General features: G+C 39.1%; 3 protein-coding genes across 3 annotated transcripts in view; 1 reads left to right on the top strand and 2 right to left on the bottom strand.

Annotated features, from left to right (window-relative positions):
* The window catches only part of LOC122341572 (tripartite motif-containing protein 16-like), a 341,738-nt gene that overhangs the window by 74,692 nt on the left and 242,391 nt on the right, over positions 1–24,655 (bottom strand). The window lies entirely within an intron of this gene.
* Positions 848–7,582, bottom strand: LOC122341564 (sterile alpha motif domain-containing protein 9-like). Its single transcript, XM_043235018.1, has 2 exons — positions 7,445–7,582; positions 848–5,974 (listed from the first exon to the last, which is right to left on the bottom strand). The coding sequence occupies exon 2, from the start codon at positions 5,960–5,962 to the stop codon at positions 1,526–1,528; it is 4,437 nt and encodes a 1,478-aa protein (XP_043090953.1). The 5' UTR covers positions 5,963–5,974; positions 7,445–7,582; the 3' UTR covers positions 848–1,525.
* Positions 11,410–20,134, top strand: cygb1 (cytoglobin 1). The gene is made up of 3 exons (XM_043235056.1): positions 11,410–11,638; positions 18,873–19,104; positions 19,391–20,134. The coding sequence occupies exons 1-3, from the start codon at positions 11,505–11,507 to the stop codon at positions 19,556–19,558; spliced, it is 534 nt and encodes a 177-aa protein (XP_043090991.1). The 5' UTR covers positions 11,410–11,504; the 3' UTR covers positions 19,559–20,134.

Genomic DNA, 24,655 nt, shown 5'->3' with positions numbered 1-24,655 from the left:
AACATTTTATCCATTCCACAGTCCATTAACTGATCTTTTTCGTAATATATGTATATTATCATCATCATCATCATTATTAGCGTATTATTATATTTTATATTATTTATATTATTTATATAAATTACAGGCATCATTTTGATCTCTTTACGTAATTTTCCAAATGCCACTACTGCTTATGCTGGCTGGATTTTTTTAATTTAACATATTCAATTTTATTTCGGTGAATTAATAATTAATAACATAGCGGAAAGCCTAGTGTTTCGTTGAGGAATGACTCGTTCACGTATTTTCATTTGTAAATGAAAACACAGTACGCTTTTATCATCGTCATCACATCAATAAACAGCCTAAAATCATAAAGTATTTGCATAATTGTCAGGCCTTTACAGTAGCCTATATTTGCAAATTATATGCTAGCAAATGCTAGCATAGGGAAAGGGATAGCCGAGTTGAAAGGGGAAATAAATCATATATTTATATGAAAGAAAGAATTAAAATAGCCTTTACTAGTTGATATAATAATAATATACGCATAGTAAATGTTTAATGTTAATATAAAAAAAAAATTGTATTCATCTTTGATAATCCCGGTTCATGCAAGTTTGTTTATGTACTCGTATGTACTAAAAGATGTCGTTCGCTCAACATAGCATCCCACGATATAATATCACGTTCTCACGAGTTAATTTAAGGATTCCACGAATTCATATCTCGTGGCCACATCATAATATCACGTTCGCACGAGTTAATATGTCGTGACCACGATAGTGTACCGAACACAGCATCTCTTTAGCTTTATGAACAGTGTTAGCACATAGGATATATAAAACCTTTAGACATTTCATCGTGTTTTCATCTGACACAAAGGAGTCAGACTATTACTTTTATTTAAGATATCTTAAAAATGCACATATTTAGACTGACATGATGCAGCGCATTACCTTTACCTCGGTTTACAAACATTTTCTCCAGCCCTAAACACAACACAATGCAAAGCATAATTCAAAATACATGTAAAACGTCTGTAAAAAAAAAAATCAATATGGAAAGTTCCTTTCATATTAACATAGAATATCGGGCTCTATATTTATTGACATTTCTTAAAGTATAAAAATAGTCACATCTAAAAAATATGTGATATATGAATACATGTTTATGAATATTAGCAATATAAATCTAAAATCCAGTAAGAAAAATTGATATGAAAGAAATTAACTGAAATACAACACAGGTTGCCCCTCTGGGGGTCAATGTATTGCATTGCCAGACTCACCTCTCACATAACTCAGTCAGATCCTTTTATGAAATTAACATCAAACACAATTAGGCAAGATTATTTCATATAAAACAAAGAACAAAAGCATGCAGCATTAATGATTAAAAATTCAGATTAAGACGAAAAAACACGCTCAAGAATAACTAAAGGCTTTGGTTTATGAGCTCCTCTGACTGTCTTAGTTTTAAAGTTTTCTCATTCATGCCTCTCCGCTAATCAGTCAGATCCATTCGATCAGGTTTAAGAATCTTATGACTCAAAGTCTATGTCGAGTGCAACTGGTCCGTTCATTGAGAATCCGATGAAGAATGACACTTCTGTGCCGGATTCTTTGTGTAACTGGCTTCTGAACATTGGATAGACCTTCACATTTGCAACACTGATAAATCCTTCGCAGATTTTACCAGAAACTCTGTAAAGCTTCTCACAGTCTCTCACTTGCTTCCATATTTTTTCATCATCCCATTCGGTTGAGATATCCTGCTCAGGTCGTAAACATCTGTTTATATCCCTTTGAGAAATCAGGCCAGCGTAACCTTCGTCTTTCCCTAAGTAAAAATGGACAGCTGCTCTCTTTCCATTAGACACAGGCTTCAGGTCTTTTAAATATGACAGCTTTATTTGTGACACAAAAGTTGATAACGGACAGTCCTTCTCTTGCCGTAACAACAAAATGGTGATGTAGTGCAATGGCAGGATCTCACTGAAGGGTGTGGGGTTCTCAATTACTTTAATCAGCAATTGACAAAGGTCTTGGTAAGGCATGATATGTGGAGATTCAGGGTTGATGTTGGCCAGAATTACATTGGCATAGATGAATTTGACAGTGTTCATCACTCCCAACTCTTTTCTGGAATTCAGAAGGAAATTATACTGCTGGATGATCTCTTCAAGAGTTGATGCAGCTGATGCAGAGTCTTTCTCATATAAATATTCCAGAAGGCCAGCATAGGAATCACCCTTGTTCCTCTCCAGACATTGACACGTCTGATCAATTTTAACCACGAGGTTCATGCGCTCGTCATTGACAGCCACCTCACTCCAATTTATTTTACAAAAGAGGTCAGTGTACTGTTGAAAGTACCTGGAGACCTTGCGTTTTGTCAGTTCCTTTTGTTTGTCTTTCTCTGCAAAAAAGGGTACTAAATTGACGAAAAAATGATCAAGAAAATAAAAATGATTCTTCATTGTGCCCTTTAATTGAAGAAGATATCTCTTATGCTTCTGCAATACTTGGTAATATTGTTTGAGCTCAGGGTTCTTCTTTGACAAATCTTCAAAAGTAATTTTACCCGACAGGACTTGACCAAGGTAGTTCAACAGAGGTGTCCTTTGCAGTATTTGTATGACAATAGCTGCAGTTTGAAGTTCACCAAGAAAGCCAGTGGTGTTGTAGGTATTGTAATCCTTTAGTCTTTGGAGTCGAGTCATGGCCTCTTTGTTTGCTGTCTGTTGTGTTTCTGTGCAAGCTTCTCCTGCAGACTTAGCCATTGTAAGATACTTATTGAGGCTGTCTGGCTGAATGGGATCATCTTTGTCTTTGTGAACAGCATGCTTGAGCTCACGTACAAATATCTGCGACACTGTATCACATATGTATGAGTTGCCTTCTGAAAGGTCTTTGGCCTTCTTTGCCCAATTCATGGCTGTGTCAAAGTCTGTTTTTCTGATGTAATAGTACCTGGCGAGTAGCTGAAATATCACCGCATCTTTTCTGTAGCATTTTGCTGCATTCTCTAGAATAAGTTCTTCCATCCCTGGAGTCTCCTTCATTATATGTTGCATAAGAGGAGAAAAAAGCGAGTCTTGAGCCTCAGCCGAATACTGCCTCCTCACCAGCATGTTGTGAACATCCTGCATTAACTTTTCTCTTCCCAGAGCATATTCATAAAATAAGTCTGTTGTGAGCAGAAGGTTAGTGATATCTGCTTTTGTCACTTTGGAAGACAAAGTTGAAAGCTCTTTCAAACAGTGTTGAGCTATTCTGTAGTGAATCACTGTCACGCCCTCAAACCTAATTTTGGAATTGACTGTGCATCTTGTCAAAAGAGTGGAGAAACTCTCAAATCCACCTTCAACCTTGCAGGTGTCAAAAGCTGCTTCTGCTTGCAGACCAAGGAACTCTTCGCATGTAGAGACCGACAACGACGAATTCTTGCAGTAGACATGCAAGAGGACGAGAACAGCAAAAAGTTGAGCATGTTTGTCTCGAAAGTTGAAACCTTTGAGGGTATTTTTCACGATGCCCTGAATATACTTGGTTGAAAAGTTATTCTTCAGAATCATGAAGCCGTAAAATGTTTTAGTGTTTGTGCTGGTCCTCTTAAACTCCTTGAGCTTTTCCTCGAACAGTTCCTGTTCCTTCCTAGATAAATTGTTTCCAATGAAAACGGCATCGTCAGTCTGCTCGTTGGATTCGGTTCTCATGCAGTTAACAATTATGACCTGGGGACACTTTGAAAAAATGTTTTGCTTCAAACATTCCTCCTCGATCTGAAGTTGAAGTTTTTTTACATCAGAGATGTCTTGGAAGTCATCGATCATGAGCAAAACGGGAAGTTGTGGAGGTTGCTCTTTTGTCTCGTATGTTAGTAGCTGCACTACATGTTCAGCTATGGTAGTATAATCGTCTGTTGTGTCTTCCAGAACGGCACAACGAAATTTGTCCTTGAGTGCCCATAAAACATGCATGGCTAGTGTAGTGCCACCACAGCCTGGAAGATGGAAGATATTGAAAAACTCACACACTCTTTTCCGACTGCATATGTCCGGGATAATAGTATTGATGATGTAGTCAAATTTGTCTCGTTTGATGAATGCCATTGACCCAGGCTGCTCTGAGAAGTAGAAGTTCCACCAAGACACCTTCCCTCCCTTGTAAAATGTCTCCTCGTGTTTTTGTTTGTCCTCATTTCCTCCATCACATTGGTTCACACAAAGAACACTTAGCGTTTCTAAGGAGTCCTCAGTTTTCTTGGAGAGAATAACATTACTGCCCCCACCGCAAGGCAGAAAGCGGCTTGATTTGCGGTTCTCTGACCACAAACTGAGCACGGTGCCATTGACCTCAACAAAACTCATCTCATAAATGCATCTTGTAGAAATGTCAACTCCATGTCTGCCCTTAACGAGATCCTTCCAGTAGGTGTATGACGCTTCATTGTCACTGATGCATAAGATTTGGTTTCCCCCCTTGAGCTCTTGTAAAAACATATTGAAGGTCTCAAGCAAAGGGTCTTTTCCATCGCTCACCTGACTTAACAGCAAGAAGACTGTGAGGATTTTTTTCTGAGGCAGCACATCTTTTCGGCACAGAAAAGAAACTACATCGCGCACTGAAGAGCCCTTCTCAATCGACCATCTGTCAGCATCAGAGGGGTTTTCCTCCTCAATGCCTCCATTACAGAAAACCCAGCTTGTATTTTTGGTCAGCTTTAACTTCTTTGCTATATCTTCAACTGCGCCCTTAATTTTATACTGAACTGGTAAGTGAACATTGGTTTTTCTGTCTTCAAACAGCTTATTCAAGCCCTTCTCAGCAGATTCTGGATCAAAATCCAAAACAGCCACTAGTTTCATGTAAAGAAGGAAACTCAGGTTTTCCAGCTGAACAGCATGAGATTTGTTAGCTACCACAATATACCATGCAAAGTGGGAACTGTCCAAAGATTGAGTGCCTCCTGTTATCATCTCACACAATTTAGAGCCTTGCACACTGTTTTTGACAACAGAGAGATGCTTTTCTTCAGCGTCCTTCCTCAGCTGGAACTTATTTGGCATGTCTTTAATATAATTGTCACACTCCTTCGAAGAACCAGATGTAATAAGATTCTTGCTGCTGCTGCTATCTCTTATAAAAAAAGATACATCACCTTTCTTCTTCTTCTCTCCAGCTTTGGGCTCCTGTTTCACATCTTCATTTTTTTCTACATTATAAGTGTTGAAGTAAAGTTCTTGACAGACTATGGAGGATGGCTCTATGTCTACCTCAATGACACATTTTCCTGCAGATGTCATATCAGCTTTGAGAACTTCAACAAATCGGGGGGGTTTAATGCACCTCTTTGCTATTTCAACCTGCTTGTCCCATTTAAAATGTGTTTTGATAGCATGTGACTGTTGTACATTAAAGTCATCTGGCTTCTGGACACTAACACCCAGAATTTGTCCATGTGGTTCGTCCGCCACTCCGAAATGAATGGTACCATTTGTGCGGCTGTTCATGCAAGCTGCTGCAAATCGAATGACTTCATATGTGTATTTTTTCATTCTGTTCTTTTCTGTTGTGTTTACGAATGCTTTGAATTCATGGCATGGTTGTATGAAATCTTTAGGGCCGGATTCAGTCACATCTAGAATGCTGTTTTCTCTGTACCTGTGAGCAGCATTAAATCTACTGAAAGGGTAAGGCTTCAAGCTATAAGATTGAGTCACCGTGACATTCTGCTGCTTAGTCTCTTGTTTCAGAAGACCAATTTTGTCAATAATCAGTTTCCTTGCATTCAGTGATAGGCCTTCTGCTTTGAGATCAGTCTCATCCAAAAGCAGAAGAGCAGCCCCATTGATTTTCTGATTGTACAAAATGTCGGCATCTTCCTTGTCCACTTTTATCTCCAGCATCCATTGTCGTACATGGTCTTTATTCCAGTCATTGATGTCCACTGGAAGTTCAGATGAGACAGCCATCTCCTTATTATTCTGAAAGAAATAGCAAAAAGGTTTTTAAAAAACATGTTGTGTAATAATGAAATAAAGGTACCTGGGTGCAGTTTTTAGCGAGACCCGAAATACGTACCAGTAAGTACATATCGCTGCATTTCCCACCCTTTCACACAATTTTAGAGAGTTTAGATTAATAAAGTGTAATTATTGCACACTTTCTTAAAGTATATCATGTTATAACTTCAAAACAATATTAATATTCTGGAAGATTTGAAAACTGGTACTTTTGAACGTTAGCATCACACATATCACATATTGGTTTCTGGATATTGTGATCTGTCGATCGACCATGCATGGCCTTGAATTATTCTTGTAATTTGCCCGTACCATACCTGTTTACCACTGTTTGACCCTGCCTGTGTCCTAACCATGTTTCTAAATATGCAAAGCCTGTTTTTGTTCTCCCAATTATGTCTTTGCGCTTAAACACCCTGTCTCTTGCATTCTGCCTTGTCGGTCCTTAATGTTGATTAATATACTGAGTGTGTGAGAATGCTAAGTGCACGTTTTAAAAGAATAGCTTTTGTTAAATCCTTTGTTGAGATGAATAACTGCAACCGTGACGTGTGACACACACAAATATGGCTTTCTGTTAATAACTGACTTACTATAGGACTAAACACAGAGTGACAGCTCACTACCAGCAACAAAGGACACTAACAATCTGTCACAATTTCAGTTTCATTTTTCATGAAATAGTTTCTTGAGTTTCTATGTCGTGGGTCTCCATCTAGTGGTGAAAAGTTTGGTTTTGGCTCCGTGCCAAACTTACTTGCCGACCTCTGTGATATGGTGTCCAGACTCGGATTGAATGCAACCCACTGCTGGGTGAACTATTGAAAAACCCAGCACTGGGTTGCATCAACCCAGCATTTTTGAGAGTGTGTATAAATTACTAATCTTTCTTCAACAAAGACATGGTACCTCATGTGATGGCAGTATAATGAACATCTACTATAAATATATGACGACCTTTCGTCTGCTACTTCCCTCCAGACATCCTGAGGCTTCTATAATGGTCGTAAACATTCCTTCATCGATTTATTCGCCTTCTCAATTGGTTCAAACCTGAATGGCTTGTTCTTTTAAGTGGAAAACAAAAGGAAGATATTTCGAAGAACGCTGGAATCCAGAGCACAGAATATGAAAAATGAAGGCGATGATGAGAGGAAGACACTCTTTACAGACGCAAGCTCTTATCTAGATGCATCTAGCTACTGTTTAAGCAATCCAAAGTTTACTTTCACTTCATGAGTGATTTGAAGATAACGACTAAAAATCACAAAGATCTGCACTGATAAAAATACACTGATTCCGTTTGCTTCGTTTAGACAAGAAGGCAGAAAGGAAAAGCTCTTCCTGGTAATTGTTTTAAGACGGTGGACCAGAAGTCATTATCATGTTCAAAGCTGAATGAATGAAGACCGAGGGACTATATAATCTTACCTCAGTAGAGACACCAGGCCAGCTCCCTCTTATAGCTGTTATTCAGAAATGTATTTAAATGATGATTACAATGCGATGATGTGCTTATATAAACTTTGCTCACACTTCCCTTATCCCTTTCCCTCCACTCCTTTTGCCTGTGTACCAGGAAATAGTCTCCTCACTGCCCACTAGTGCGTAGTATGTGAAAGTGAAAGTGTTGAGTATACAAACCTGATTTGTAGTAACTTTCTTATACCGTGTGACTGCGTTGCAAAGCACAGCTCCAGCATCATCTTTAAATAATATACAAGCTAATGCTACTCCTGATGGGAGTCAAGACCTCCGTTCATGTGATCCACCAGCATCTCTGACGAGTTGTTTGACTTTAAAACATTACATTTACATAAAAGATAGTGCCATGACTGCATTAATGCGTTGTTTAATACGGTTCAGATGCAATGCAACTGAACTTTGTGCACAGCAGGATCGAGTATAATTCAGGATTGAAGAACTGGCTTCAAGGTCTGGCCTCTAAGTTCATACGTGTGGATTTGAGAGGGTCGTGAATTGAATTAGAATTTAAATGGAGCACAACTCTGAAGTACAGTATATTAATAAACGCTCAGTGGAGTGACTAGCGTATTTAGCCGAAGATAAAATTGCACTTTTGAAGCAAAGGTATCCACAGATATTTATTGCGACATCCGTTTCCCAGGACAGCAACTCTGAGTTCTCTCCTGTAACGCCTGAAGAGTTTGGAGACTCGACTAGTCTCTACAGCTCTCCAGCTGTGATGCTTGGAGAGTCTTTGGTCACTCGAAGGTCTCCTCCTCACCGCGCATTAGGACCGGACAGCAAATAGTACGACAATGTGAACGTCGCGGTGCATTTCTATAGCCTTTACTGATTAAAGTAAATAGAAAAGGCAGCTCCTGACATTACCCGAGCGGTTGAAGAAAGAGATGCGCTCATTCAAAGACGTGCATTTATTGCTTGGACAGAGCAAGGACACCTAAAATGCACGATTTGAATGAATCGATTGAATAAATGATTCACTTAATAAGACAGGGATTTGTCAACACCTTCTGGGTATTTATAGGGTATCTTTTTGTTTGTATTTTTGTATGTTGACTTAAAATACTGTATATATTTCTAAAGCTACATATATTTCGGCGTCCTATTTGCAATGTCTATTCAGTCCAGAAACAAAACCACTATTCAGCAGAGGTTTCGCGGCCCAAATGAGTGCTTAACAGTCTTATGTCAGACAAGACATGGACCGAGAAAAGCCAGAGAAGAGCAGAAGCAGGAGGTTAAAAAGTAATATGTCCCAGTGTTCACACTTGGTCTGACCAGCACAAATTCAACACGTACTGTTAAACCAAAACTGCTTTGACGGCAACTTCCTACAAACGTTTCCCCTCATATATCTCCATTTATGCAGACGAAACCGTTCACGAAACACCACAAGCATTAGATTGAACAACAAGGAAAATACATAAGCGAGGAAAAATCTACGATATAAAATATAAAAACATCATAAATGCTTTTTTTAAATGCTTTAGTAACATAATGATAAGTGATCAAAATAATCAAGTGATAAAAATAAGTAAATAATTAAAAAATGATCTAAAGACGAATCATATGAATAACTGAAATGATTATAAGTGAATTAAAAAAAACACCAATTCCATTTTCAATTCTTTTACTTCATTGAAAGGTCAATTCTTAAATGAAAGATCAAAAGGATGTTTTTTTTTTACCAAGGGTGCCGATATTAGTGGAGAGCAAATATATACAGAAATATATAACACGTAGTAAATCTCAGGTGCGTGTTTGTATCTCAAAAATATAACCATATCAAGGCAAGGAGATATTTGCACCTAGCCTCCTTTAGAGGGCAGAAGAAACACAGTAAATGAAAGGATCAATGACATTCACTATCACTGAATCAAATCATACAAGACTGTGAGCATGTATTTTTGCCAATAAACTCTAAAACTCTTCCAGTTTGCTTTGTCGAGTGTCAGCATTGTAAGGTACGACCAATAACTGACTGCGTAATGGCTCTTCAGAAGTTGAGTATAAAGAAAAAGGATTATGATAAATACTGTAACGAATCAGTAATGATGGCTCACAGGCCTCGGGGTTGGGATGTGTCTTCAACAGCCTTTCTTGTAGATTCCCGGCCTTTTAAACTTGCACATGAACTCATATAATCCGTACGGTTCATGTTTCAGATAAATACGCATTTCGCTTTGTGTTATGGAAGCAGTTCAGATAAAGATTAAGACCTTGCCATCGTAGAACACATTAAATCAAATCAAAATAGAGAGTAAATGCATTTATGATGTTATAAGAGATGTTGCTCTTTGAACGTATTCAAAGCATCCTGAGCAAACAAGGAAACAACAGGGTTTCCGCAAAATACGAAGCAACGCTGCTTTCGACGTTTTATAATAATCGGACATGTTTATTGACAAGGAAGACTGGAGTAAGGATGCTGAAAGTGGAAGTTTTAAAAGATTTGATTAAAATGTTGCAGAGTACGTTGACCTAGGAACACGTCTAACAAAACCAGGACGATTTTTGTAGTAATGACTGTAGTAATATTTCACGATGTTATCGTTTTTGTGCATTTTTGATCGAATGAATGCCTTGTTGAGCAGAAGAGGCTTGTCTCAAAAGCGCTGCACTTTCAAAGCGATGTACGAGACAGCGAAAAGAGACGGGGAGCGAAAACCGTTGGGATCTCGGCTCCCGCTGCAGACGGGTGTCAAACTGACCCCACGACCCAACAAAACACGCCGGCCCCCGAACAATAAGACTAAAACCTCTGATCTGTCACCTGCCGCTCTGTCTGCGGAAACGAGCTTTAAACGCCTCTCTGTTTATTTGTCTCTGTCCAGTTTGAACTCGTGGCGTGGATCTGTCAGTGAAAGTGTGTGAAGGGTCTGCTTTTACTGCCACGCAATCACACACACACACACGTACGCACGCTTCACACCCACCAGCGTAGTTACAAGATCGTAAACACCGAAGAAACTGATTAACTCTGGAAGAGCACTATTGTCCCGTTCGAGCCTGAGGGATGTGTGTACTTTAATAAATCGTTACAGAAAAAGCTGTTAAACTGCTGAAACATTAGCGTCTGGGCAATAAAACATCCCTGTGGATGAGCAGCTGTTCATCTACGGATGCAGGACACGGCCGTGTTGATGTAAGGTGAGCCACATCCGTTTGCTTTTAAAGTACTCCTGTGTGTTTGTTCAAGATAAAAAAGTAAGGATTTACCTGGAGTTCTCCATTGTGCTTCACGCCAGCTTCGTCTCAGATGGTTTTTCCCTACAAGAACAAACCAAAACTGGTCGTTGTCATCCATTAAGAGTAAAGAGGCATAAAAAGAAAGTGGAGTAGCTCAGATGGTAATATAAGCAATGTTTGAGTTCATATTGTCGACTAAATTTGTATTTTCATGTCTTCAGAGGACCCTAGAAAGCCTCCAGAGAGGAGACAAACTCCACCAATGACCGTCATGTCATCCCAAACCTGTTTTTGTGGACCATGACCAATGCTTTAATGACCAAAAAAACACTGATTTTCATTGAAAACCTCACTTTTGGGTAAACTGTACTTTACCGGGCAATTTTGGCTCTCAGTATCTCGTTTAAGGACATGTAGATGTTTTGCTGTGAAACAATACAAATACCAAAGCTTTAGATTTGAGTTCTGAAACTCTAGAGGAGTTTGCTCTTCGTTGAATCTCCTCGCTGTCCCAGTGGAATATTATAGAGATCCCGTCTGTTGTCTTTCCTGTGGGTGGGCAGCAGACGGACGCAAGAGTGTGAGGGGAAAAAACAAAAAAAAGCAAGTAAACCGAAGGGGGAAGGTGTGATTGTGTGAGTGTGTGAGCGGGTGAGAGAGAGAGAGAGAGAGAGAGAGAGAGAAAGATAAAGGGCGGCGGGTGGGAGGATCTTCTTCATTCAGCAGTAACTCTTCATCAGACTCTTGAGGAGACAGAATAAAGCCCCCGTCAGGAGCACACACACAGCTCAAGGGTTTCTCAGCCAGCGTCTGGATGGAGGGAGACGGCGGCGTGGAGCTCACACAGAGTCCCGAGGCTCTGACCGAGGACGACGTGTGTGTGATCCAGGACACGTGGAGACCCGTCTACGAGAACCGAGAGAACGCCGGAGTGGCTGTGCTCATCAGGTATCTTATTTACACCTCATTCACAAAAACTACCCATCTATCAGTAATTCCATGTTATTCTACTCAATGGTAGTGCTGTGTTTTTGCCTTTTTCATGCTTGGTTGTTTGGACATTTACCACAGTTATGCCATAGTTTTTCGACAAGCACTAGGGTGGTAATGTTTTGGGGTTTTTTTTAATGGTAGGTGGCCTTTTTGAACATGCACCACTATCATACAATGGAGTTTGAACATTTATAATTAAAATTGTTCAGTTTTTATTACAATTATTAATTTTTTTTTAACTTACACCATGATAATACCATGTTTACCAGGCACAATGTTAGTACAATGAACATACCATAGTAATACAGCGTTTTTAACCATTTACCATTATGCATTTGACATTAAAGATTTACAAGAGGTTTTGAAAAAAGCACCACTGCAGGATCATTTTTTATACTATTGTAATACAGTAATTTACCGTAGCTGCACCATAGTTTTGATATGCACCACCAAATACAAATATTTTAACATATACCACGATAAGTGTTTGGGGGCATGCACCAAGATTAATGTTTATATTCAGTAGCATGATATATTTACAAATTGCACTAATGCTTCTAGAAATCCAAACAAAGAAATCACAGTGGAGCATTTTCGTTGATCTCTGTTATATTATAGAAACCTTCCTGCGTTTGTGCAGACAGTATTTACTTCATCAAGGTGTTTTCCTTGGCGAGGTCCACACATGATGTTCAGGGCTGGTGATCTGAAGGTTGAGGGTTCGATCCCATCACAGTGGATGTGATAAAAACATACACAACATCAGGTGAATCCAGGAGGACCAATGCTCTATGGTGACATCACGCGAAAGATGTGAAAACTAATCCCACTGGCGCTGCTTATGTGGCCACAAATAAAGATCGATATCCTATTGTACGGAAAGAAAAGAAGTTAAATTGGGTGCAGGAGGATTGTGGGTAGAGTTGAGGTGTGACTGCTGGGATTTGGTGAACATGTTGACCTTCAACGCTTTTTGGGATCTCCAGCTGCTCTTTATGTTTCAGAGATGACAGCTTTAGCGCAGAAACTTCTCACGCTTCTTTCAAACTCCTGGTCTTCATTGCTGCAACAAAAAAAAAAAAAAAAAAAACACATTTGCACTGGTTTTCCCACTGAAATAACCTAAATTAGCAATAAAAATAAAGCTTAATTGAAATATCAAATGCATATATCAAATAAATCTGCTGTTATTATTATTATTAAATCAGGAATCGCAGGACATTAATCTTAGGCTCATTTAAGTGAGAGACAATCAAATGCAGAGGGTTCACTGAATAAACATGCGTTTATGAGGAAAAAGAGATGAAATCAGTCGATCGAGAGAGAATTCATGATAGCTTTTTTTATTTGTTTTGAAATCGGTTAATAGAAATCACAGACTAATTCTATTTACTTCATTGTCAGCTGTATCTCTCTACTGGCACAACCTACTGGGATTATGAAGAGTTCGACTGGACTATACAACTGGGAGAAATAAATCAAGAACGTTAAACGAAAGAAAGTGCATTTGATGCGTGACAACAGTAGATCTATGCAAATCTATGAAATCATGATTCAGTGCATTTTTCTGCTTGTAATATTTATTATCGTATTACTGTTAAAGAGGATGTCCTGCTGCTCTTCTAATGTTCATTTTCCAGCTCATATTTCCTCATTCCTGACCCGTGCACGCCTAGAAGGCTTGGGGATTATGATGGATGTTAGCAGTAATTTCTCTCTAAAGATAACAGCTCACATCTATCTGAAGATCATACCTGAAGGGCTGCAATAAAGAATCATAATTAAACTCTTTCAGCTCGTGAAATTAGATTTATTTCTCAGAGGGGACGTTCACAAGAGGAGACTTTATATCTCCCTGTGATGCTTTAATTTAGCAGGTCAGTGGATTATAGCAGATGTTATCCATTTTCTGTCAATTTTATTCAAATCACCCTGCAAGGCACCCTTTCGTTTCTGTTACTAGTTGATGTCAAAAAGAACCAGCCTGCAGCCGAGAGGTAATGACAAACGGTAAAAACATCTCAGATGCGAAGTGTGCACAGTCTCTGACACGCAGCTGGGAAAGTTGGAGACAAAGGAGAGCCATCGAAGTGTAAGACTGGAATAAAAAGTCAAGAAGAAACAACTAAACTATCAAAATGTCTTTTACATCCAGCACAGTTTTAGCATATTTTTCATACTGTGTAAATAAATACACAAGCCAGGGTGAACTGTCCTTCCGTTTGTCAAAAGTCAACACAACATGACAGAAATGATCAACTATATTAGTATATATATATATATACACACAACTATATTAGACAATAACTACACCAAAAGATGTCAGCTATATCAATAACTAAATTAGTGTCCACACAACAGACATCAACTATATTGCTAACTAAACAAGTGTCCACGTCAGCAGACGTTAACTAAACCGATAACTAAATCTGTGCCCACACCCAAAGACGTCAACTATATCAATAACTAAATGAATGTCCACACCATCGCAAAATAACTGTAATAGTGTCCATACCAAAAGACGTCAACTATATCGGTCACTAAATTAGTGCCCACATCATCAGAAAAATAGTGTCCACATCAACAGATGTTAACTAAACCGATAACTAAATGTGTGTCCACACCAAAAGACGTTAAATATATCAATAACTAAACGAGTGTCCACATCAACAGACGTCAACTAAACCGATAACTAAATTTGTGTCTGCACCCAAAGACGTCAACTATATCGGTCACTAAATGAATGTCCACACCAAAAGATGTCAACTATATTGGTCACTAAATGAATGTCCACACCATTGAAAAATAAATGTAATAGTGTTCACACCAATAGACGTCAACTATATCGGTAACTAAATGTGTGTCCACACCAAAAGACGTTAAATATATCAATAACTAAACGAGTGTCCACATCAACAGACGTTAACTAAACCGATAACTAAATTTGTGTCCACACCAAAAGACGTCAACTAAAAACGATAACTAAATTTGTGTCCACACCCAAAGACGTCAACTATATCGGTCACTAAATGAATGTCCACACCAAAAGATGTCAACTATATTGGTCACTAAATGAATGTCCACACCATTGAAAAATAAATGTAATAGTGTTCACACCAATAGACGTCAACTATATTGGTAACTAAATGTGTGTCCACACCAAAAGACGTTAAATATATCAATAACTAAACGAGTGTCCACATCAACAGACGTCAACTAAACCGATAACTAAATTTGTGTCCACACCCAAAGACGTCAACTATATTGGTCACTTAATGCGTGTCCACACCACTGAAAAATAACTGTAATAGTGTCCACACCAATAGACGTCAACTATATCGGTAACTAAATTTGTGTCCGCACCCAAAGACGTCAACTATATTGGTCACTTAATGCGTGTCTACACCAAAACATGTCAAATATATCAATAACTAAACGAGTGTCCACACCAATAGACGTCAACTATATCGGTAACTAAATTTGTGTCCGCACCAAAAGACGTTAAATATATCGGTAATTAAATGAGTATCCACACCATCAGAAAATAACTGTAATAGTGTCCACACCAACAGACGTTAACTAAACCAATACCAACAAACAATAACCATAACAATAACTATTACAAAAACTACACCAATTACTACACAATCAAATCAACAATAATCGGCTGAAATTAAGTGTTCTAAACTGAGTAAGCCAGAGCCGATAACTCCTTCGGTGACAGAATAGAGAAAAAAAAAGTATAGTTTTCTGGAGTTTTCTGGAAGTTTTCTGTTCCTAGTTTCTGCGAACACGCCAATGGTTCCACAATTAGTTCAGGTTCTATAAAACCATTCCTGTGGTGCAAAAGGCCTTCATGTTAACGTCCACATTGCCTTGACTACCTAAAACAGAAGTTTCCGACCTTAAACTAAAGCTGACCGACTAATAATGACTGAAACTGAAATAAAGCTAAACCGAAATATAAAACAGACGGGCTATGCTGAAAGGATGAAAAATAATCCCCTAATAATACAAATAGTTAAATAATACACAAAGTACATCTTTGAAGGTGAGCTTGGCAGCTTGTCTTATCGCATGCATAGGGACTCTCTTAACTGTTCATCTAAGCGCTCTGTTTATTATCCCATGATTGTTTTCACGTTTCCAGGGATTTTAACTGCCTTTGTTCGTCCTCCAGCCGCTGACACATGAATCTGGAATCAGAGGTTAAGAGCGCATATACTTAAACACGAGTTATGGCCTACATTACGATGAGAGAGAAACACAGTTTCTCTTTATCTCCTGTTTGATTTGGACATGTGAGGACACGTCTCCTCTGTGGGCATTTACTAGACTCTGTCTCTGTTTAATGGGGCAGATCTTCCTGTTGTGGTTCAGTTCTGTGGGCCGTAAGAGATGAAACAACATCACGGCCGCTCTGTAAAAACACAAAAGATGCTTCGGTCAGATAGATTTACTAATCAAAATTAAAATAGCATTTCAAAGCAAAAATGTGATCAAATCAAAATCTTTGTTATTTTTGTCTTCAAAATCGTTAACTGAAATATCATCAAGTCAAGTCTGCTTTATATTCAATTATTTCACATATACAACACATGCATACAAAGAATAATTATTATATAGAATAATATAGAATAATAATGATAATATATGTTTAATAATATATAATAATATTATCCAAAATTAAATAAATAATTAATTTCATTTAGGCATGAAACACCTTTTATGATTCAATCCTTAAAAAAATCTAGCTGAATGGCGTTTCAATTTATTAGATTTTTTTCTAAATAAATGTTTTTAGTTTATTTAAATATACACACACATTATATATAATGTGTGTGTTTATATATTTTTTTCAGAATTTTTTTTTTTAATTACAAAAATAAAGAAAATCATAAATTAACCACTGAGTAACATCTTATTGTGCGCATCCACTGTCTTAGTAGAAGATTTCACCATAAATAATTATGAAATAAATATAAAAATTAATTATAAAAAATAATGAATAAAATAAAAATGCCTTGGTCGAAGCTGAAGTGTTAGAAATGACAATGACAAACTAAAATTGTTCAAGAAATGCATAACTAAAAGGTCAGTGTGCACTGAAAATAAAATAAAAATTTGAACTCTACATTGCTATAAAATTCCACAAGGAAATGGCAAATAACGAAAATTTCTGGTAGAAAACCTGAAATTCTTGTGACATAAATAATCTGCGCTTAAAACTTCAAAACAAACACAAAAAGTTGCTGTATTTGGTTTCTTTCAAAATTGTTCAACCCGCAATTAATAGAAGTGTAATGATTTAAGCACCCTTTTGTTATGCAGCTGGAACAGATTCTCTCAGGATATCATTTCGTTCTTATGGGAATGGTATTTTTTAATAGAGTAAACTAGTCCCCTCTTGTTCTGCTGGAAGATGTGGTCTGACAGCCACTAACTATAGGATTAACAGGCCTGTTCTCTTCCAAGCAAAACGTCTTTTATGATTCGGCCCAAAAACCTAATCTGACATTCGATCAGACCGCATGTCAAACACTTATTATATATAAGTAACGAGATTTCAGACATGTGAAATATGCCACAAGCGTCAGATGATGAGTTATTGAATATTAAAATGCTTTAAAAGGAAACTGAAGGGATGCGCAGACGAGATAATACGCAATACGTGCGTTTTAAAAGGTTGCGACGTGCCAAGAAAAACACAAACAAGCGCATGTGGTGGAACTCGTTTTTTCAGATTGCGGGATTTACCAGCAGCCTGTCATCAGAAAAATAAATTTGAGACGTTTTATTTTCACCCCGTGGCCTTTAGATGAACACCATCCGAACAGAGCAAGCACGTACAGTAGCGTTAAGAGCCGAGCTCAGTTACGGCAATACTGTAATATCACGCATGCATCTGAATTGAGCTCATATTTAGGGATATTCTGATTCAAAATTGCCAGCCGCGCCGCTTCTGCTGGATGCGTTAGGACAACAGCAATCAAGAACGACGGCACCCATGTCACGCAGCGTGTCCCTTTAACTGCTTCTAGCTCATTTTCATCACCGAGTTGAGTGAGTTTTATTGCAGTATTTGCTGTGAGGGATGGAGAATTTCAGCAATGCTGGTTAAATATTAGATTAGTATTATCTCAGACAGGCTTATCTGTCCAGCTGGGCTCACACACACACGGCAGAGCTCGCTTTCACGTGTTTATCTTTAGGATCCTCATGAAATGGCTGCATGGCTGTAATGCACTTCCTATTAAAATGGGAAGTTTGCGGTCTCGCTCTGGAACCTAATCCTCCACCACCTACACATTTTTATTTGTAACTCTGATCATGTGACCAGTCCAATCAAAATGCTTCTGTGCGAGGCTCTGTAAAATCGATTTGACATCAATCATATTTCATTGAAACGATTCGATATGTTTAATTCAATAAAACGCGTTCTGTGAAGCTCTCTAAACTGGAGATTTCACCCAAACAATCATTTTTTAACCTCATGTCATTCTAAACCTGGGGAACGTAAAGGTGATATCAGGAACCAAGTAAGATGGAGCCCACGTCTCGAAATATCACCTTTTAAGTTTCAAAGGAGGAAGAAAGTCGCTGGGGTTTAAGCGGTAGAAATGAAAATTTGCTGAAAATGTTTTCAGCTTTAGATCATCAAGGAGTAAATGCAGCATTACATAACTTGTTCATAAATGGATGCTCTGCAGTGAATGGGTGCCATCAGGATGAGTCCAAACATCCTTCAGTCAATGTCTTGCGAAACGTTTTAACATCAAACCATTGCTTCTGGCTGAAATAGGAGTCCTTCATTCATAAGTGAAAAACTCGTCTGAATCAGGAGAGAAATCTCCGGTTCTAAACGGCTCCAAATAAATATGTGGCTGGATTTAGATGAGAGAAGACACCGGAGGAAACACAAACAGCTCTTCACTTGAAAACATGTTAGCTGATGGAGTGTCTTGTGGATTATTGTGATGTTTTTATCAACTCTCATTCTGACGGCACCCATTCACTACAAAGCATCCATTGCTGAGCAAGTGATCCAAAGCTACATTTCTCTAAATCGGACCAACTTTTGGATGGCCTGGGGGCGGGTAAATTTCACCTTTGGGCGAACTAGCATTTTGGGGCTTGGGGAGTCAATTAATTTTTCCTTTGAAAGTAACTGAATGTGCGGCTCCTCCAGGTTTTTCTCGAACTTCCCGACGGCGAAGCAGTACTTCGATCAGTTTCGTGACATGCAGGACCCCGAGGAGATGAAGCAGAGCATCCAGCTGAAGAAACACGGGCTGCGGGTCATGAACGCCCTCCACTCGCTGGTGGAAAACCTGCGCGACGGAGACAAACTCAACACCATCTTCCAGCAGATGGGCAAATCGCACGCTCTCAGACACAAAGTGGATCCGGTTTACTTCAAGGTGAGTGCGAGGAGCATGACGCGAACATAGAAGATTTCATTTCCATGATTAAAGCGCACTAAAACGGTAATACCGTGAAATATTACTGTGATCAAAGCTAGATTTTCAGCTTTTCATTGTCACGTGATCCTTCAGAAGTCATTCGAAGAAACATTTCCGATTGTTATCAGCGTTGGAAACAGTTGTGCTGCTTGATATTTTGTTCAATCTGAACAGAAGATAACAGCACATGAAGGTCTTTCCGGTCTATTTTGGGTCGATTGAATGAATTGATTTCTTACTGCAGATTCTGGCTGGAGTGATTCTGGAGGTGCTGGTGGAAGCTTTCCCACAATGCTTCGGTCCAGCATCGGTGCAGAGCGCGTGGTCTAAACTCCTGGGCGTCCTGCACTGGCAGATGAACAAAGTCTACGCCGAAGTCGGCTGGGAATCCATCAAAACCTCCGCAAAGTGAAGGAGGGAACATATGCAGAATTATACGAACTAAACCAAAGATTATTACAGTTGTGTCGTGTATATTTGAAAGAAATAGACGCAGTAGAGAATGAAGAGAAAACGAGACGATGTTTTATAAATGTCGATGGCTATTTTATCTGGACTTTATCGATGTCAGATCCCTAGCAACTGTTATTGAGCTCAGATAATAAACACGCATATAAATCAGAGCAGAAATCTCGAGCTCTCTGCGCTCCGTCTCCCATTAAATATTTACACATACTCCAGATAAACCACGGGCCGGTACACAAACACGACCTCCGTCGGATACAAAAATGTGCATTTCTGGTGAAGCTCGGGTCTCTGCCGGAGCGTTAGATAAATACCCGGCTCATCTGAAGCGGATGTTTCTGATAGAGACGAGTGCTTTTGTATCGGCCGCTTCCTCTGCGTGCTGTGAGCAAAGCGAGTAGAAAGGACTCTTCTGTGCTACTAGAGCAGCTAAACTCATTTCTTTTTGTACTTATTCGAATGTTTTGTACATGTAAAATAACCACTGATTCAGAAATAAACTCTGAAACATTAAAGAAATAAACTCTGAGTCATGCACTTTTTTTTATAGACCATTATGTGTGTCTCCTGCTCACCAAGGCTGCATTTATTTGACGTAAAACATTAAAAACTGTGAAATACTATTGTAATTTAAAAGGAATGTTTTCTATGCGAATATATTGGACTTTTTTACTTTATTAATTGTTTTTTTTAGCGTCATTGTTCCAGTCTTCAGCGTCGCTTGATCCTTGCGTTCAATTAATTTAAGAAAAAATGTGAAACAAATACAAATTAAATTCATTCAAATCATTCTAATATGCTGATTTGCTCCTCGAAAGCTATAGAAATGGAAAGCAAGTTGTTTTTTGTGGAAACAGGCCAGGAATAGCGTTACAAATGTAGTAAATGTGGTACTTCGACTGACATTATGGACACCATGTTAAAGTTGTGGAAGCAAACGCCGAACTTGATTAAATCTCTATTAAATGAGTCCTTTTATCAGCGTCTTCACCTGCCGTCTGGCTCCGTGTGCGATAATCTACAGTGAACCAGAGATATTCAGCCCAGGACCTGATCAAACTTTACAAAGGAACTGAGAAAACTTCATTATCAGGAGCCGCGCGATAAGATGAGCGTCGGAGAGAAAGATAAGTCATGAATGGAGTAAATGAGCGGAACTCAGCAGGACAAATGTCAGTATAAAGCTCTGTGTGTGTGTGTGTGTGTGTGTGTGTGTGTGTGTGTGTGTGTTTACACAGATGTAGAAACGGCCTGCAGCTTCAGACGGACGGACAGACGGATCCGACCACCCGCTCACAGACTCAAGTGGAAATAGAGCTGCACTTCACTGACGCCACATTCTTTCCCCATTTTACCCCTTCAGAGATTTTCACTAATAATCCGGCTCTTAAAACTCTCCCCTAAACCACGCTTTCAAAAGCTCCATTCTGCATGATTTATAAGCGTGCCTTTTCAAGGGGAAGTCGAACCGACGATATTCACAGCGTTAAGATACTCGGCATTAGCTGATTGGTTCATGTTGCACAAGAAAAAACCAGCTTGTTGCTTTACATTTAAATGGACGATTAGCATTTCTTTGAAACCCTCTACCTCCCCCAGCTCCACCTGCATCTATCCGCTACAGGTTATTGTTACCGAACCATTTCTTTTCCCTTAGTTTGATCTGACTATGTGTGCCGATTTCAATTTTTCATGCTACTTGTGCAGCAGCAAGACGTCTTCGAGCTGTGAAAGAGCAGCTTGAGGTCATATTGAAATCTCTGACTGTTGACTGCTCGGCAAATCTGATTACTCGTTGTTAAGATCTCTTATAGAGCTCTTTGTGTGAAAACGCTCAGATGACGGTCTTTGTCAGCAGAAACATCTGACAAGCGGGAATGTTTTGCAAAAGTCTCTGGTTGCACAAGAGAAACATTTGAGATTTTCTCCCCTGCAGGGTCTCTGGTTTAAAGGTCAGATGAAGGTTTGCAGGCCAGCAGATAACTGACTGACACAGTTCCTTATCGGTGTGCCCTCAAGTAACAGCTGTGATCATGTGATCGATCGCTGCTGCTTCATGGGAGTCACCGTGACTCATCATAATCGTGTCACTGAAAAACACAGTGAGTCAACAGGATTTCACCATGTGTGATGAATGCGCGATTCACTTTAACACACTCATCATCCCTGTTCTCGTGAACTCGGTCACGTAACGCGATAAACGCTAGCTGGCTATTCGAGAACAACGGAGCGCTTCAGACCTAGGCTGATGTGATTTATTACCGGTTGTTGCTACACATTAGCCAAGACATTCAGTACATTCTAGTTTCTGCATAGCTAAAAAAAAAATTCCTTATCAATTCTGTCAGTCACCGAAAACTCCCTAGCAGCCCCCAAGCAACCTAAAACACCACGGTAAACCTAAAATCCTTAGCAAATCCTTAACAACACTCTGACAACTACCTAAAACTTGCTAGCAACCTCCTAACAACCCAAAGCACTCTAGAAACCTCTTAATAACATTCTGACACGTACCCCAAATCCATAGCAACCTCAAAGAAAAACGATCACATACCAAAACTCCCTAGCAACCTGCAAGAAAACACAAAACACCCTAGCCACTTCCTAGCAACCAAAAACACCATAACAACCCACTAACAATACTATGGAAGTCACCCAAAACTCCCTATCAACCTTCAAGAAAACACAAAACACCACAGCAACCCCTTAACAGCACCCCAAGCAAACAAAGTCACACATTCTGCCACGCAAAACTCTCTAGCAATCTCCATGCAATCACAAAACATGATAGCAACTCAAAACACCATAGCAACCTCCTAGCAAGACTCTGGCACCCATGCAAAACTCCCTAGCAACCTCCAAGCAAACACATAACATCCCAGCAACCTCCTAGCAAGACTCTGGCACCCATGCAAAACTCCCTAACAAGGTTGTAGCAACCCCCTAGCAACCCCAAACACCTTAGCAACCTACTAATACCCCAAATATCCCAGCACCCTCCAAGTCACCCAAAGCACCCTAGCTACAGTCTGGTAGCCACCAATACCCCATGGCAGCCATTAAGCAACCTTTAACACCCTACCAACCACCTAGCAACCCAAAGCACCCTAGCAACACTCTGGTAGCCACCCACAACTCCCTAGTAAACTGCAAAGAACCAAAAACTCACAAACCACCTCTCGTTACTCCAGCAACTCTTGACACTCTGGCAACCACCGTAAACTCCCTAGTAACCTCCAAGCAACCCCCCAATCAAACTAATATATCCTAGCAACTCTCTGGCAACCCCTCAAAACTCTCTAGGAACCTAAACCCCCCTAGCGACCCATTAGCAACCCCCAAACACCCTAAAAAACCTTCAAGCAACAAAACAACAAAACCAAAAGCACCCTAGCAGTAACCCAAAATCCCTAGCAACCCCCTATAACACTCTGGCAACTACCTAAAACTCCCTAGCAATGTAAAACACCACAACAACATGCTGGCAGGCATCCAAACCACCCTAGGATCCCTCCCGCACCAGACGGCACTGCGCAGGCCGCGTCTGGATCTGTTGCTGGTTCCCTGTGGTCTCCAGGTTCAGATCTGATCAGGTAAAGTGCTGTGTCAGCAGGTGCTGACAGCTCCGACCCCCCACGAGACTCGCGCTGGCCGAGATTAGCGCTAATCCAGCCACATAATCTGACTCACGCGCAGGGCATGGTGAAAGAGTGTGACCCCGGTTCACTTCCTCCGTCCGCCGAGGATGTCCTGAGGCTTGTTTTTCGTGCTCGCTCCGAGGTTCGCTGAACTACAGCAGTCATGTGCACCACCATCATGGTCCTGAGCACCATCGCTCTCCTGCTGAGACGGATGTTCATCAACCGCGTCAAACCGTGAGTCCACATCACTCTCTGTAGGATCGGAAACAAAAAATAGTGATGTAAAACAAACGCGTCGTCGTTGTTGCTGTCGCTGTTGTGTAACAGGAGCCATTTCTACCTGATCTGATTCTACTGTAATACCTAATGTAATATAAGTGGTTCGCTCATATGTACAAATTACATCATTTTTGTGAACATAACCTTCAATTAAGCAGTTCATTTCATGCAACTATCGCTACTTCCCAATATTTTAATTGAATGTAATGTAAGACAAATGCACCACAATGTCAGTAAACACAGATATACAGTCCTCAACAACTGAAGTGAATCAGAAACGTTGATTAAAGTTGTCCTAAAACATAAATCCAAAATATGCAACTTTGATCAAATCACTTAAAATCACTGTACTACTGTATCGATAGCAATAGACGTCAAAATTATTATTATTTATTTTATTTTTTTTATGCCACAAATCATTAGGATATTAAATAAAGATCCTGTTTCATTAAGATATTTAACAAATTTACTGCTCTAAATATATCTCTAATAACTTTTGATTAGCAATATGCATGGCTAAGGACTTAATTTGGACACATTTTATCGAATTATTTCCAAAATTTCAGATAGTTGTATCTCATCCAAATATTGTCCTATATCCTTTCGGATGATGTATAAATGTTAATAAATAGAAAAAACTACCCCTTATGGCTTATCGCTTGATTCAAACTTGCATGAAAGTATGATTATACTTTCACAAAACATAAGCAAGATTTATATTCAAATATTTATTGTAATTATGTGTTCATATGATAAAATAGTGCACGTTAAAATATTTGTAATTGTACTGTATTCATTCATGAATTAATCAAATTAATATAAAATAATAAAATAGTATAAAATAATAATATAATTACCCAAAACAGATTCAAATGGTACTTAAAAAATTATAATATTTAAATTACAATAATTTAATAAAATATCAACAAGATATGATTAATAAACCTATATTAGCGTTAATTAAGAATGCCTTTTTCTGTTGTGCATCAAGCTCAGTGTTTTCTAGGACTGTTTTCACCATGAAGAACACATCTGGCTAAAGAAAATAAAACTTAAAGCAATATAATGTCGTCGCCCACGTTTTAAAAACAGACCGCCTGGTGCCTTAAAATGCTGTCCAGACA

This window comes from Puntigrus tetrazona, chromosome 3 (genome assembly GCF_018831695.1).
Source record: "Puntigrus tetrazona isolate hp1 chromosome 3, ASM1883169v1, whole genome shotgun sequence".
Lineage (NCBI taxonomy): Eukaryota > Metazoa > Chordata > Actinopteri > Cypriniformes > Cyprinidae > Puntigrus > Puntigrus tetrazona.
Note: the sequence above shows the minus strand (reverse complement) of the source record. Positions and strands in the feature narration are given on the sequence as shown.

Coding starts and splice junctions, on each gene's coding strand:
- LOC122341564 (XM_043235018.1), bottom strand. CDS start 5,962: ATGGCTGTCTCATCTGAACTTCCAGTGGACATCAATGACTGGAATAAA.
- cygb1 (XM_043235056.1), top strand. CDS start 11,505: ATGGAGGGAGACGGCGGCGTGGAGCTCACACAGAGTCCCGAGGCTCTG. Junction 11,639..18,872: donor GGAGTGGCTGTGCTCATCAG/GTATCTTATTTA, acceptor CGGCTCCTCCAG/GTTTTTCTCGAACTTCCCGA. Junction 19,105..19,390: donor TGGATCCGGTTTACTTCAAG/GTGAGTGCGAGG, acceptor TTCTTACTGCAG/ATTCTGGCTGGAGTGATTCT.